Source organism: Notolabrus celidotus, chromosome 7 (genome assembly GCF_009762535.1).
Source record: "Notolabrus celidotus isolate fNotCel1 chromosome 7, fNotCel1.pri, whole genome shotgun sequence".
NCBI lineage: Eukaryota > Metazoa > Chordata > Actinopteri > Labriformes > Labridae > Notolabrus > Notolabrus celidotus.
Window position 1 is genome coordinate 24,635,212 of NC_048278.1, and position 14,843 is coordinate 24,650,054.

Below are 14,843 nucleotides of genomic sequence, written 5' to 3' on the forward strand. Positions count from 1 at the left end.
GTGCATATCATCTGTCACCAGCGCCGTCTCTCATTCATCACTTTCCCAGTCTGACATACGACCAATCACACAGATAGAACACCTGCACAATGATATAACACATAGATGGGCTCGAAACTCACTGAATGGTGTTTTCCTCTTTCTGGGGCTCTGGGACCCAATTGGCCCCTCTAAGGCTCATCAACCCCACTAATGGGCCATGGACACTCGATGCTTACTGACGTATGGGAGCCAGGGGACATTAGGTAATAGTCATTTTATATAATGAGGATCCTTCATAAAGACTAAAAAATGATTTACTTGTGTTTTATAATTACATCAGTCACCACACTTTGTTCACCACTTTTGTGGCAGCTTTTATGTCAAGTCCGGTCTGTTTGCTTGTACAGCCTTTCATCACAAAGCCTCTTTTCAAAGACTTCACAGAGAAAAGGCCTGCTTAGATGTGGCTACACGATAATCAGACAACAAAATGATGCAATAATAAGGTAACAGACAGTGCCAAACAAGATTGTGTGTGGGGGAGGCTTAGAAGTTCCGTGCCAGTTCTAAGCTCCCTATTGTAATTGTAAGTATTTATCATATAATTATACCATCATGCCTCTTCAAGGAAAGTTTTCCCACAATCTGGCCCCATTATTATACCATTTATAAATAGCTGTTTAGCAAATGGACATGTCTGCTCAGGTTTTAAACATGCAAGTGATCAACCTCGACAACAAAACCCCAATTCTGTTGTCGAGTTATTACCCTTTGACAAAACCAACCTCAACCCAAACTATAAAAGATGTCAAAGTCTTTGACAAAGTCTAACATATAAAGCTTTACACAGTGCAGAATTGGCCCTGCTAATTGTTCATGACTTTCTACTCTATGTTGACTCCCGTTTCTGTATCATTATTTTACTACTTGATCTCCATGCAGCATGACAGGATCATCATGACAGTCTTTTAAAATGCCTGGAGACCAAAGTTAGTCTACAAGGTCCTGTTTCAAAGGTATACCTCCTTCCAGAGAGACAGAACCTACTCAATTAACCACGAAACATTTTTATCTTCACCTGCTCCCATTAAATGTGGTATCCTCAAGGGCTCAACAGCCACTGTTTTTTTGTCCTTCAAACATGATCCCCCTGAGGACAATGTTTTAAAAGTATGCTATGTATATGACTCTAACTTTGTATTGTTTACCAAACAGTGCCCACCCTCTGAATAAAGTTTTAAATTTGTAAATGGCATCCAACAACAGACAGCAAAGAGTTGTATGCCCTTTAATGAGACTTGAAACTGATCATGTTCTATAATTCAAGCTCCATCGCCAGCTTGATAAACACACTTGGGCAGCTGACTGTAAATTTGCTCCATAAGAAAAATCTTGGACTAATTTTATGTAGACTTCCCATCATATTTTAATAAACATGTTGGTTCTGCAGTGTTTTCCAATGGGCTATTAAAAAGCATGACTTGACTCAGGCTAAGCTAATTAAGCATAATAAGCAAATACTGACCCTTTGTCTCGGCAAGACACGATAACAAAACATAATGTTAAGAACGTGTTGCATAAACCTGGCATTTACAATTAACAACTGCTTTACAATTGTTCTATTGAAGCTCCATTGAAAGAAGAATAGATTTTTGCACTTCAGTGAAAAAGAAGGCTTGATATCCACAGATGTCCTCTAGTGTACTGCAGGTATGCTAATAAACACAACTCCTAATGAGTAATGTAACCTTAGGCAGGGTACACACTACAAGATAATCAGGATGACTTTGGGCCTGAATCCCTCCTTCTGACAAAAGTCAGCAAAGTCCTTACTTTCTGAAAGTTCTTAAGATTATCTTGTCAGATTTTCCAGAGGTGTGAAGTGTGTAAAGAGAGATTTCACCTCCCCCATCTGCTTGGAAGAATATCTCGGCAGCACCCAATTGAAATTGTAAATTTTTCGATTTTCAATATGTTCAATATTTATAACCCAATATCCTGATGTGCGGGGAGAACCCCAAGGACAGCCCAGCACACACTCATGTCACATGACATGTTGTGACATGTCACAACAAAACAATAAATCAATGGTAAAGCAAGCTGACTGAAGAAGGAAGCACAACAAGCGCAGCCATGGCAATAATCGTGCAAAGCACAAACTAAGATGGAATTGAAGGACCCACTTGCTGATTTGTGGAAAGAACACAACGTACCTTTAAAAACATACAGCAATAGAACTGACAAGGAGAGGAGTTGGATAAAAATTGCTTTCACAGTGAATGTAACAAGGTAGCCAAGCAGATAACAACAATTAGCTTGATGACTACCATAGCTTCCTGCCTGACGTCCACCATGTTCATTGTTTATCATCATATACTCCATAGCCTGTTAGTTTGCAACAGATTTTGCACGGTTTTAAGTTTTGAGAGTCTGACTGGTTGTTGGAATCTGTTAGTGTGTGCTGTGCTGTGTTGGTCATATCTTTGCACTCCACATATTATAGGAAGTAAACAGTTCAATATGTATAATGAAAACATTAATCGAGAGTCTCCTAAGATCACTGACATGTTTTGAAAAACAGTATGCAGCATACATTTGTAAATCATCTCTTAAACTAAACAAATTCAGAGATTTCTTTCTCGAGATAAGACATACTGGGTTTCTTATTTGATGCTGCTCTCATCAGTTCAAAATGACTGATGCATGTCAGTGTTATACAGTAAAATATGATTATTTCGTATAGTTTAAGGCCATGTTACAATATTCAATGAAAGTTACAAATACACTTCATCACGTTTTCTTGACTGAATAATCGATGAGTGTGTTGAAGAGCCCGGCTCAAACAGGTGAACTCGGTTGACAATTAAATTAGTACCTAACCCACTGAAGCACTCTCAAACCAAACGCTGACAACAAAAGCACCACATGGGAGAGAATTGTCAAGAGACTTAAGAAAGACAATTATTCCACAGAAAAGAAAAGCATGAAAAGGGATTAGCAAATTATTGTTATTAGGTCAGAACTAATAGGTAAGGCGATAAAGACATTTCAAAAGAATGGACTTCAAAAAGGATGAAGACGTCAATGCCAGCACAGTCAGCTTTCACTTGAGGATGAAAGAGGTTTGCTGAGAAAAGTGCTGAATAATTTTCTAGAGTCAGTGCTGGATTTTCTAAACTTTAGTGGTTGCTTTACTTCAAACTCTAAAGATGTACCCTGTATGGAAGTGGTATGCAAGCAAATACTACAGTTAAAATGCAAGTACGACCGCTGAGTTGTTTTCATGGCCACATTAGAAAAGTAAAACCTTTTAGGATATCTGTGGTGTGGTCTCTTCTAAGGAGACCAAGTTACAGCATTTTCGAACTGACAGTTTCCAAATGTGTGGTGTTCTAAGAGAGGGGAACTCTTTAGATACATGTTGAGAAGCTCTCCCATTCAACACCAGGTGCTAAGGCAGGTCATCGTCCACCAGTGGAGCCAGGTTAACAGGACAATACTTTAGGAGCTTGTCAACTCGATGCAAAGAGTTCTTCGCAGCAAGGGAGGTGGGACTAAGTAACAGTCATGAAATATTTGTTGATATGAATCAAGGGTGCACTCTCTTTGCAACCCTAACCACTAACTTTGCAAAACATTCAACATTCTTTTCTATGTTGTTGTCAAATTTATGATGGTACATATTTGTTTGACATAAATAGACCATAGAAGTGGTTTTCTCTTGTACCCTGTTTAGGGTGTTAGTTTCAACTTTAGTCTTCGTCTCAGGGACCAGAAAGTCAATAATCGCTTAGACTTTTGCCGCTAAGGGGCGTACCTGCCCATTTCCTACCTGTTTACCCAAATAAGTTACGGTGCCTTTTCCAAATTCACACTTCGCCAGGTTAACCGTGAGGGACACTTTGCGGAGACGGCTGTCATTTGAGACAGGGTGGCTAAATGATCAGACCAGCTAGAGGAATAGGCAACCACGTCAAGATAAGCCTTGACATTTTTAACACTAGCCAGGACACGGTGTATGATGCGTGGAAATGTAGCTGGAGCGTTCCGCAGGCCAAACGGCATAACCGTGTAATGCAGAAAGGAGTCTGGTGGAACAAAAGCGGATATTTCCGATGCCATTGGTGTCAAAGGGACCTGCCAGTAATCTTTTAACAGGTCCAGCTTGGTTACAAATTTTGCAGAGCCTACTCTATCGATGCAATCTTCCATTCAGGAATGAGAAAAGAAATCGGGCTTTGTGGCAGAATTTACTTTGCGGTAGTCATTGCAAAAACGAGCCGTACTGTCAGGTTTTGCTGTTTAATCAGTTTATGGCCTTCAACATCCATGTCATGAAACAGAACTGATGTCTGACTGGGATGATCAGAGAAAAGCAACAAACTACCTTCAATCAGAGCGATTACATCAGCACGTGCCGAGTCGGACAGATGCGGCAGAAAACACTCCAAGTTACTCAACACTTCCGAATTTTTTAAACGAGCGGGTGGCATCGCCCTGCTTTTCTCCGGCAGCCCGTCATCAGAGAGGTGATCACACACAGTCTGTGCCCAGTTCATCCCCCTCTGCTGACGTAATTCACTGCATGCAGGTACTGTTATCTCTTTTGCTAAGTTTACAAAAACGTACAAAATCTTAAGACCAAGAATGCAAAGCCAAAAGGAAGACTTCATATTGATCATTCACTAACAAGTTAAACATTTGTTTAACTTGTTATTGAATGGTCAGTGTTTGCTGAGCTGGCATCTTGTGCTAGTTTATTCTTTGACAGTGTTGGATGACAGACTGACCTGATGAGCAGATGACATGTTACATTTCTATATGCTGTCAATGTGTTTTGATAATGTGTTGTTGTGGGAAAGCAAGTGAGCAAGCATTTGGACCCAGATATGGATTACAGCGACGTCAAACTTAACAAAGAGTTGAATCTGGGTTTATACACACTGCTGGAGAATGACTGACTAGCTCTGAGTACGAAAATACATGTTCCTTTTATTCATACTGTCACTCCCAAAAGTTGTTTAAGACGGGCTGTAATTTTGATATTAAAGATTTATCTGCAATTTCTTTACAGGATTTAAAAAAAAGTTTGGCCTTACAAACTCAGACACGGTCAAAACAAGATTCTATTTTTCAAGAATATAAAAAATGTATAAGAAATCATCAGTGCAAAGGCTTAAAAATTGATAACGTTTTTTGTATTCTCTTACATGTACTCTTTGGAAGCTCATTTATATTCATACTAAACAAACAATGTTACAGTGCCTGCAATTGAATAACAAACATGCTAAATTACCAAAATCATTAGCATAACCAAGCTCCCTCTTGAGAGTCAGTTGCCTACTGGGGCACAAAAAAACCTCAATTTGAGTTGACTTAATTAAAGAATACAGGCAACGTACAGTACATTTCTTAATTTCTAATTAAGCAGACATGTTGTCTGAATAATATGTGAATAAAGTCATAATTTCATGAATGTCTCCTCAGTTTAAGCGCTGCACAGGCAACGTTTAAATAAACAGACTTAAGCAATCTTTGCGCTACGTCTATTGGTGAAATGACTAATTAATCAAGTAAACACATCGCTGTAACATGTGGGCAAGTTAACACACGGTTACACAAATAGACCAGTTAAGTATGTAAATAGATTTTCCGTGTCGTTACCTGATTTACACATTACTCTCATCATCCTCCTGATCCTCAAGGGTGATGTCTCCTTGTGTTGCCACAACTGAGGCTTCATTGAGAGTGTTGATGAAACTTTAATAAGCCTGGGTGACATGTTGTGTGGTGGCAACTGAGAGCCCTTTAACTAGGTGGGCTGAGACAGAGCCAGCTGCTGGGTTGTTGTCTCTGGTGCCATCATAAGGCACTGTCACATCAACAGTCCAGGAGTCTCAGCAGACTCCATCTGTGCTAGACACCAACTTTTCTAAAGTAGAGGAGAGGAGTGGAATTGTCAGTACGCAGAAAATAATTGAACGCATACGAAAAGTAAGAAGAAGTCTGGGTTTGACTCTGGTTGGTGACCCATCCACATGAAGATATAGTGTACTATGTTGTATATAGTTATAATAACTACAAAATGAAGTAGGTAGATAATCAGAGTAAAATTATATCAGAATTTTGGAGAGGAAAATGTGAACGTGTCATGTTTGCATAGAGGAATGAAATCAGATTGTCTTTGAGAATGAACACTGACTACAAGAAACATCCAACACCATGTTTCCTTTCCAATATAGATTCTGATACGTACATTTGCAAATTGGCCAATACTGGTCTGAATGCATTGCAAGACTTAGACGATAAAAATGACAGTCAGTCATGACTGAGAGAAAGTAAGTAAGTAAATAAATAAGTGAATAAATAAATTATTCAGAGACTATTTGTTCGACATGCTTTCTTTTTGTGCATCAGAAAGACACACTCAGCCTCATGCAGTGTTTTTACTACTTGTTATTACAGAATCAGTCCATCCAGGATAGATGTAGATCCCTGAATTTAAATAAGCTCCCATTCAAAGTCTTTTGGGAAAAACGAATGAAAGAGGAGCACAGAAGATGGTTAGAAATTGGTTAGAAGAAGAAGACAAGATGGTCTTTTTAATTAGTGTATGTTCTGTTTTAATTTTCTTCTCCTGTTCTATGACGCTGGATATACCTGCTGTGTCTCTGACCCTGGACTGTAAATGTAATGGTATCATATAAGTCCATGCAGGCTGGGCATATAAATATATGTATGACACAATAATAAAATAAAAACTTCAAACTAACCAAAAACTTAGCACCAGCTAAGCTTGCCATCTTTTGGACCTGCTGTCCCTGTCAAAGTGTCACAGAAACAAAATTTTTTGATATGAAGGTGCTTTTATATGGTGTGCTGTGTAGTCTTGTGAGACCGTGGTGACAACGGAGCTTGTATGTAAGGCCACTAAATCCAGCCTAATGGAACAATTCATAATAGCTGTACAACAAGGCTTAATGGTTAGACTACCATTTTGGTTTTTCTGGTACTGGTATTGGTATTGGTATGAAAACAACACATCTGGCTACGTGACATTTTAAAGAGTTCTATTGGCTCTTGAAAGTATTGCTAACATAGTTGGGGTGACTAAACAAGCACAGCACTTATAATCAAGGACAAATTAGGCAACCCAAGGACAGAACATCTGTTCCGTACATCGTGACATTGTTCCTGTCTCTGAGAACCGAATATGCTGTTATGTCATTAACCCTTTGGTGAGGATCAGGCTGACCACAACAAATACACAAAGTCTAATTACAATGATTATCCATCACATGGGGAGAGGTCAGCCACCATTACTTTCCATCTCAATCACAGCCCATTTTAGCATACAAAGCTAGCAGGTGATCCCATTCCAAGTGTGTGAAGAAAAGTGGAACAGGTGTGGTATTTAAAATCGATATCCGCTGGCATTATGAATATGGTAATAAGCTCAGCAAGGCGGCAGGCAGGCAGGCAGGCAGACAGGAGGCACATGCAGATGTAACTCCCAGAGGGGCCCAAAGCAAATGATGTGTGCCCGCCCGCTATACTCCAGTTTCATCTGGCTCTAGAAATAACAGGCCAGCCCCACAGTACCTCCAATCTATCACCCCTGTCTGCGGGAGGTATCAGTGGGGGAAAAGGCACGCTGAGGGGAGAGGAGAGGCTAATTTATTAGGATGTGAGCAGAGCAGGTGATTTGTCCAGAATGACAAAGTTAATTAATATGTAGGGACTTAAATTGTCCGTCTTACAGATGATCATTTCACCCTCTTTCCCCTCTCGATGCTCTGCTCCCTCGCTCGCTATACAGAGTGATAAAAGCTAACTAACTGCTAGCAAACACTCTGGAAGAGCGGATAGAAGCGGGAAATGTGGGGGAGTGCACACACAGATTTCACATGGGATTGATGCTTATTCCTGACTCCACAAAAAATAATTGTAGAAAAGCTCCAAAATACAGCCTGCCACTGATCCGGTCCACATCGTACGCTACCAGCTGGATGAAGAAAATCAAGCAATTTCCAGAAAGAGCTTTTATAAACCCCCTCACAGCGAATTTCTATTCAGCCCTCTTATCCTCTTCATGAATATATTTTACATGTAAGAGTGTGTGCCGGAGAACAGATGCTGATTGTATTTTGAATATTATTTACTCTGAGATGATATTAATAAGTCACTTGTGTGTTTGGCTCACTATAGGATTTGATATTTGAGGATAATATAATCACCAACACCAACACCAACTGTACTTATCCTCAATTTGAATCCACACAGACACGCTAATTGCACCTTTTTTTTCGTCCTATCTCACTATCCTCCGTTTTTTCCCACACACACTGCAGCTTAAATTGCCTCGACTACCCCTGCACATCCTGTCTGATGATTCAGTCATCAGGCAGGCTAACATACCCCCCTAACTCAATTGATGTTTGCACAAACAGGCATCCTATTAGGACAAGTGGTGCTGAATAGGAGAGTGAGTTATCGTCACATTACTGCCCTGGGAGATTGAGAGGGGACAGATGGTTTTGTTGCCAGCGTTTAATGAAGTGTTGTGAATTAGTTGGGGTGCGCTGAGAGGGTCTAGATTGTCGCATCCATGGGAGTTGGAGTGTCGAGGGTTAACAAGGGCACGGGAGGAGGCAGGCTGTTAACTTTAGTATGCTTTTTTTCTTCCTCTAAGGAGTTGTGTGATTGTGTTGAGTCTTGTGTTGATAGTCAGAAAACAATCATATTTATAAATCCTGAACTTAATATTTAAATAAGAGACGGGGAAAAAATTCAGATACCAGTGTAGAAAAGAAAATGTCTCTAATAAGGTCTGCTTCAGCATTTTTACTAAGGTCGAAGTGAAAAAGCAGAGGTATGAAATTTGACCACAGTATAAATGCAAAAAGTAGGCATCTGAAGGACATTTCCATCGCCAGTTTCTGTGCACAGATAACTGAACAGCACACATATTTTTGGGGAGTACTAAAGTTAAAATATTCTTAGTTTCAAATCATTCTTTAAAAAAAAAAAAAAAAAAAAAAAAAACCTCAGTGCGGAAAATAATAACCAATTATTTCGCTCCAGAGTTTAACCCAGGTGGATGGGGAGTGTCATAATGCTCTGAGGTCGTTTGCAGGTTGACTGTTTCCATGTAGCTACATGTTTGTCCTCTGGTCAGGGAAGCCTAGTTTACTAGATGACTTAATTCTGCAATTGAGTTTTCCTCGTTTGTCTGATTCTTGATACTTCTTTTACACTGCTTTAGTCATTTACATAATTTGAAGTGATACATATACCAAGGATTTATCATTCCTATGTGTCCCATCCATTTACGGTGACTTCTTTAATAGACATTGTCATACACGTTTGATGTTCATACCTGTTATTTCATTTGATGTTAATGACATGATAAAGATATTAGGGCTTCTTTGTTTCCCTGAATTTTAACAGCCAGTTCATCCAATTTGTAATGGCACATTTAAAATTCCATTATTTTGCAATCATAGCTTAAATCCATATTAACAGTGAAAAGCAACAGTTATCACTGTCTTGCTTCCTGAATCAAATGAATGCAATTACATTTACTTTATAATCTTCACTTTAACATTCATTAATCAACAAATGCTGCACTGCTACTCCAGTGTGGCGTGAAACCATGACTTAGAAGAAGGCTACAGCTTCAAAGAACGCATTCTGTGAAATACAGAAAAACACACCTCCACAATGTTGACTGGCATACACTTGTCACCCAGTAAGCAAGCTCTGTAGTTAACTTCCTCGATTTGGTTTCATCCAGGTCTGTGTTGATTATCACACTCCAAAACAGTGCTCTGCCATCTGACATCAGTCTGATTAGCTGCACCTGTATGCTTAGCTCTTAGGTAGCAGCTCAAACTCAAGGTACTTGAGTGATATTTTAATTCAGTTAAGACACAATGTGCATACTATATATGATTTGTCAACTGAGCCACCTGGGAGTTTTTTAAAGTGAAATGTGTCATTCATAAGTGTAGCAGTGTCGCTGACTCCATCTCAACAAAAGCAGGAAGCAGGAAACAGGAGGAAGCTGCGGCAGCTTAACTACGGTGTGCCATAGGGGACAAATAGCTAGTGATTGAAAAACAAAACAGGGAATATTTTCAGACCTTAATCACATCACAATTAACCCCCCGAGCCCTGGTAGTCCAAATACACATCAATCAATCAATCAATCAATCAATCAATCAATCAATCAATCAATCAATCAATCAATCAATCAATCAATCAATCAATCAAGTTACTATCAGCTTTTGTTTGAAGGTAGTGAAAGGATACAAATTAAGAATAAAACGCAATTCAACTTTATTAAAGTTGAAGTGTCAGGCCTGTGTGGAAATGTAAGCAGAGCAGAGGATGCATATTTGTTTTAAATGTTGGTGGTGAGAGTAAAAAAGGAATAAGAACTATAAATACTGAAGTAAAGTCAAGTACAGAAACCTGAAAACAGTACTTAAGAACATCCAAGAGGTACTTTGTGACTTCCCACCTCTGATTAAAATGAAATAATTTTCCCCTGGTGATGTTGAGTTTGTAAAACTAATGCAGTCCCACCTTAATAAGTACTAAGCAGCACCCTGTTTGGTCCCTCTTTCTCTCTTGTCAGGAGGGATGAGATAAACTGTTTCACCTTGCGACTGATAATGCAGGGTTGTCATCCTGTCTGTCGTGCCAAACATGGTAATTATGTACTTCGCTCTTCCCTTTTGTCTCCCAGGATGTTCAGGTGGAAGAAAACAAAGATACAGTGAGATGTTTGTCATTGCTGTTGTACTCCCACACCTGTCAGATGTCACCTGCAAAGCTGCTTCATAATAGCATGTATCTACGGTTCTTGATCAGGTCAGGGCTTTTCTTGTTTGTTAATGTGTATGCATGCATGTGCACATGTGTATTTATCTTTACTGTACATGCTTTTGTTTTTTTCTTCAATGTGTGTTTCTATTCTCTGTGTTTTCAGTGTAATTGTGCAAGTTAGCTGTTCCAGCCTGTATCTGTGTGGTTGAATGCGAAGAAGACATCATGAATTACGCTTTCATTCCTCTTTGTACGGTTCCATTTACTTATCCCCATGGGGAAGATGATGGTGTTGAGCTTGCATGCCAATGCAAATGCTTAGCGGCTCTGTATGCACTGTCTGTCCTTTTGGTTAGCAAAGGCATTAAAGTTGGAGAGTGGGCTTTGTGGCATCACTGCTACAGCTAATCTCTTTGGCATTCTCCTTCTGTGATGGGCACTGAGACATCCAGTTTGCCTCTGCCAGTGCTCATTAGTAACAACACATGGAAGCTGTGTGGATATGACTGCAGTGGAAAAGCAAAGCACACACACATACACGGTCACATGCACAAAGGGACAGACACACAGACATAAAACGTGATTGCACACTCAGGCGCAGGAGAATTTCTAACCATAAACCTGTCAATAAACAGTGTTTCTAGAACTTTTCTCTGCACAGTCACCAAACCCAGCTCAGTGTTGCTGAAAAACAGGCAAAGCTGACTTCTATGACATCATTACCAACAGTCTGAGGAAATTATTTGTGTTTTTAATTCAACCACACTGCAAGAGCCTAACACTTGATTGGAACATTGCAAATATATACAGCCATTAAGTTTTAAAACGATTCCCTGGAAGAGTGTCCGAGAGCCACTTAAATAACTGAGGCAATAATGCTCTGACAAATCTTCCTAATCTTCAGAACTTGTTTGGGCATGTTAATGTCAATTTTATGTCACGTTCTTTTCTAATAACTGCAACAAATGACCCTGAAGTGTGAGTTATCAGGGTAACTTAATAAAAAACAGCACTGAATCCAGTTACTTGTTATTGATCATCAAGGTTTTTTTAAATTGGCTCTCTTTCTCCCTCTCACTGGTACCCAACCTCCTCTCTCTTTCTTTCTCTCTCTCTCTCTCTCTCTCTCTCTATCTTTGACACACACACACACACACACACACACACACACACACACACACTCTCTCTCTCTCTCTAACAAACTCAGTATGTGTGTTCAGGTGGAGAGAGAATCACTGCAAACACAAAAAAAGGGGAAATATGTGGAAAACTAGACGGCATTAGGACATGCATTTATGAGGACAGAATCAGTCCAACAGCAGACAAGATGTCACAGAGTTGGAGTGTACAAGGAAAGACAGAGGAGACAGCTAGAGGAGACATATGAGGAGACAGACAGACAGACAGACATAAAGACGACACAGTGCAGTCAGCTCACCGGCAGCGGTCAGTCCTTCAGGGTTGGCGCTCAGCTCCCTCATGTCAACCAGGCAGTGTCCCAGTTGCTGAGTGCCGTCCTCCATCTGTCCGGCTTGTCCCTCTCTCTTCCTTCCACCTCCCCTCCTTCCTCCTCCACGAAACACCACAGTCCAGTCCAGTTCCCCGGCTCCACACGCACCCTACCAGGCAGAAAAGCTGTCACAAAGATAGCAATCCCGCTCAGCTCGCTTTCCTTGCTGCCTCACAGCGCGCTCTCTGGCAGCATTAAGGATGCCTTTTGGAAACTAATACAGGAGAGAGAGGGACAGGCGAGGGACCTGGAGTGGCGTCGGGAGGGGGAGAGAGAACGAGAGAGAGAAAGGGAGAGTGGGGAGGAGTGATGAGGGAGTGAGACTCGGAATAAAAGAGAAAGGAGGACAGAATTGATGTTATGTGCGATACACAGCTCAATCCATCAATCTCAGGCTGTCAGTGGGGGACCGAGAGCGGACTGCACAGCGCTGCAACACAGTCAGAGAGACACAACTCTGCTCCTCCTCTCCCTCTCTCTCCTTCTTTTTCTCCTCTCACTGCGCAGCCAATGCTGCATCCAGACACGGCAGCAGGGGTCCCTCTGATTTCTGACATCCGTCTCCCCCCTCCCCCCGCCAATTCACCACCTCCTCTCTCTCCCTTCTCCCGAAGAGAAACAATTAACACGCATCTCACTGCTGAGCTCTATTCAGTGGAGCCAGCACCATACAGCTTGAGATTTTGAAAGTTACATATGTTAAGCAGAGGGAGGAGGGGGAGAAGAGGGAGAAGAGGGGGAGAATTCACAGTGCAGTGACTTTTTTTTTTTTTTTTTTTAGCAGTGTGATGTAACTGCTGAGTGTAACAAAACATGGCAACTTCATTGGTTGTTAAATCAACAGGTGAAGGAGAGAAAGTGAGATAATTGATGCATTTCTTTTTAGTTCCGTGTTCACAGAGTACATCCGTGCTGGACATTTGCAAACCTTCTTAAAATGAGGGGGAAAAAATGAGGAGGCGAAAAAAATCTTGTTTTGATCAGCAATTATTTATAATGATGAGTTACACAGTCAGAATAATGCAGCACTCTTTCTTCCTTTCTTTTTTATTTATTTGTTGCCGCTGCCTCTCCACCTATTCATACTGTGAAGGTTATTGTTAGTTATTTGGCCACCAAGGCCATGGTGCTACAGAAAGACCATATCTAAAATCAATGTTAATTTATACCCTGCTGAATGGAGAGGGTGTAGTGGCCTGAGCTTAAGCTCAATAATAAAGATACAGAGACAGCAGTAGCCTTAAACTCTTAAAGGGGGGAAACACCCACAGAATGCATTATACAATGAAAAGAAATAAAGCAACAACCCTCGACTAAAAAGTTGAGCAATAAAGATGTTTGAATGGGTCTAATATCTTCAAAAAAGCCTATAATTACCTTGTTATTACATGTACTAGAACATCCATAATTATTATCTTTTTATAAGGTGGCAGCACCATTATCCTCCTGCTCCTGATGTTTTTGTTCTCCAACAATGTACATATGAGCTACAGGGGTATCTTGCATGGATCTCCAATAGTCAGGCAAGACAAGTAGCTAGTTAAAATGGGAGGGGTTTAAAAAAAAAAAAAGATGAATGTCTAACAAAGCTCATTATTAGCTCATTTAATGTGCATCAATACAATTGTTTAAAGCATATTGATATTTAAAGGCAGCTACTAGTATACATTTGTATAAACCAGTATTAAAAATCAATACAGACCTGAGACTATAGGGGCTAACGAAAAGGCCTAAGTGAGGCAAATGGGTGAGCCACTAAAAGCATGGCTTGGGATCTGGCAACCCAAATGTTGCTCTATGTCTTGAAACCATCACTACAGATTGCATGAGTAAAATATTACAATGTTTCTGTTTTTAGTGTTATATATCAAATAATTAGGGTTTACCCGATTTACACCCTTTAAAAAGCCTTTTGAAGGACTGAACGAGGTTGTGGGTCCCAATTAGTATGTTATCTTTGTTTTATAACAGGTTGGATTTAAAGAGAACAACACAGTCAGCCATTCAGGACCTGTATCAGCCAATCCCTACACGCAGGCCACAGGGGTTACAGACCCACACCGGGATCATGTACTTTCTTGTGGAGGCTGGTCTGGATCGGGGTTGGTGCCAAAAACCTAAATGAAGATAAATTGGTCCCTGCAGGAGCAATAAGACAGAAGATGAATCCACTCTGCACGAGGAGCTTTCTTCCTTACTTTCAACTACTCCCTCCATCCTTATCCCCTTGTCCCTCTATTGACACATTCTCCTTGTTTTCCACCCACTTTACTCCCTAAAACCATCAAGATGAATGTTGTCGTCTTCCGTCTTAATGAAAATGTGCTGGCACACACGTTCACAAACACACAAACGTGCCTGTGTGTTCACACAGCACTGTAGAGAGGCGAGGTCTGTGGAGCAAACCATTAACATTCTAATACGTTTCTTTTAAAGGCGACATGTGTTGTCTTATTAAAGCCTGACTGATAGAGGGGGCCAGGGAAAATCAATAGACAATGCACTGGAGATGTAGAAT

The 14,843-nt window shown here is 40.5% G+C and overlaps 1 protein-coding gene across 9 annotated transcripts in view; it reads right to left on the bottom strand.

Annotated features, from left to right (window-relative positions):
- The window catches only part of inpp4b (inositol polyphosphate-4-phosphatase type II B), a 341,040-nt gene that overhangs the window by 165,046 nt on the left and 161,151 nt on the right, over positions 1 to 14,843 (bottom strand). For 4 of the 9 annotated variants that reach the window (XM_034687455.1, XM_034687454.1, XM_034687453.1 and 1 more), the window contains one exon: positions 12,254 to 12,434. The exons of 3 other annotated variants lie outside the window; for them this stretch is intronic. In XM_034687455.1, the coding sequence (XP_034543346.1) occupies positions 12,254 to 12,434 (181 nt within the window). Of the gene's footprint in view, positions 1 to 12,253; positions 12,573 to 14,843 lie in introns of all 9 variants that reach the window. 2 more of the 9 variants (XM_034687461.1, XM_034687458.1) reach the window with 1 other exon arrangement.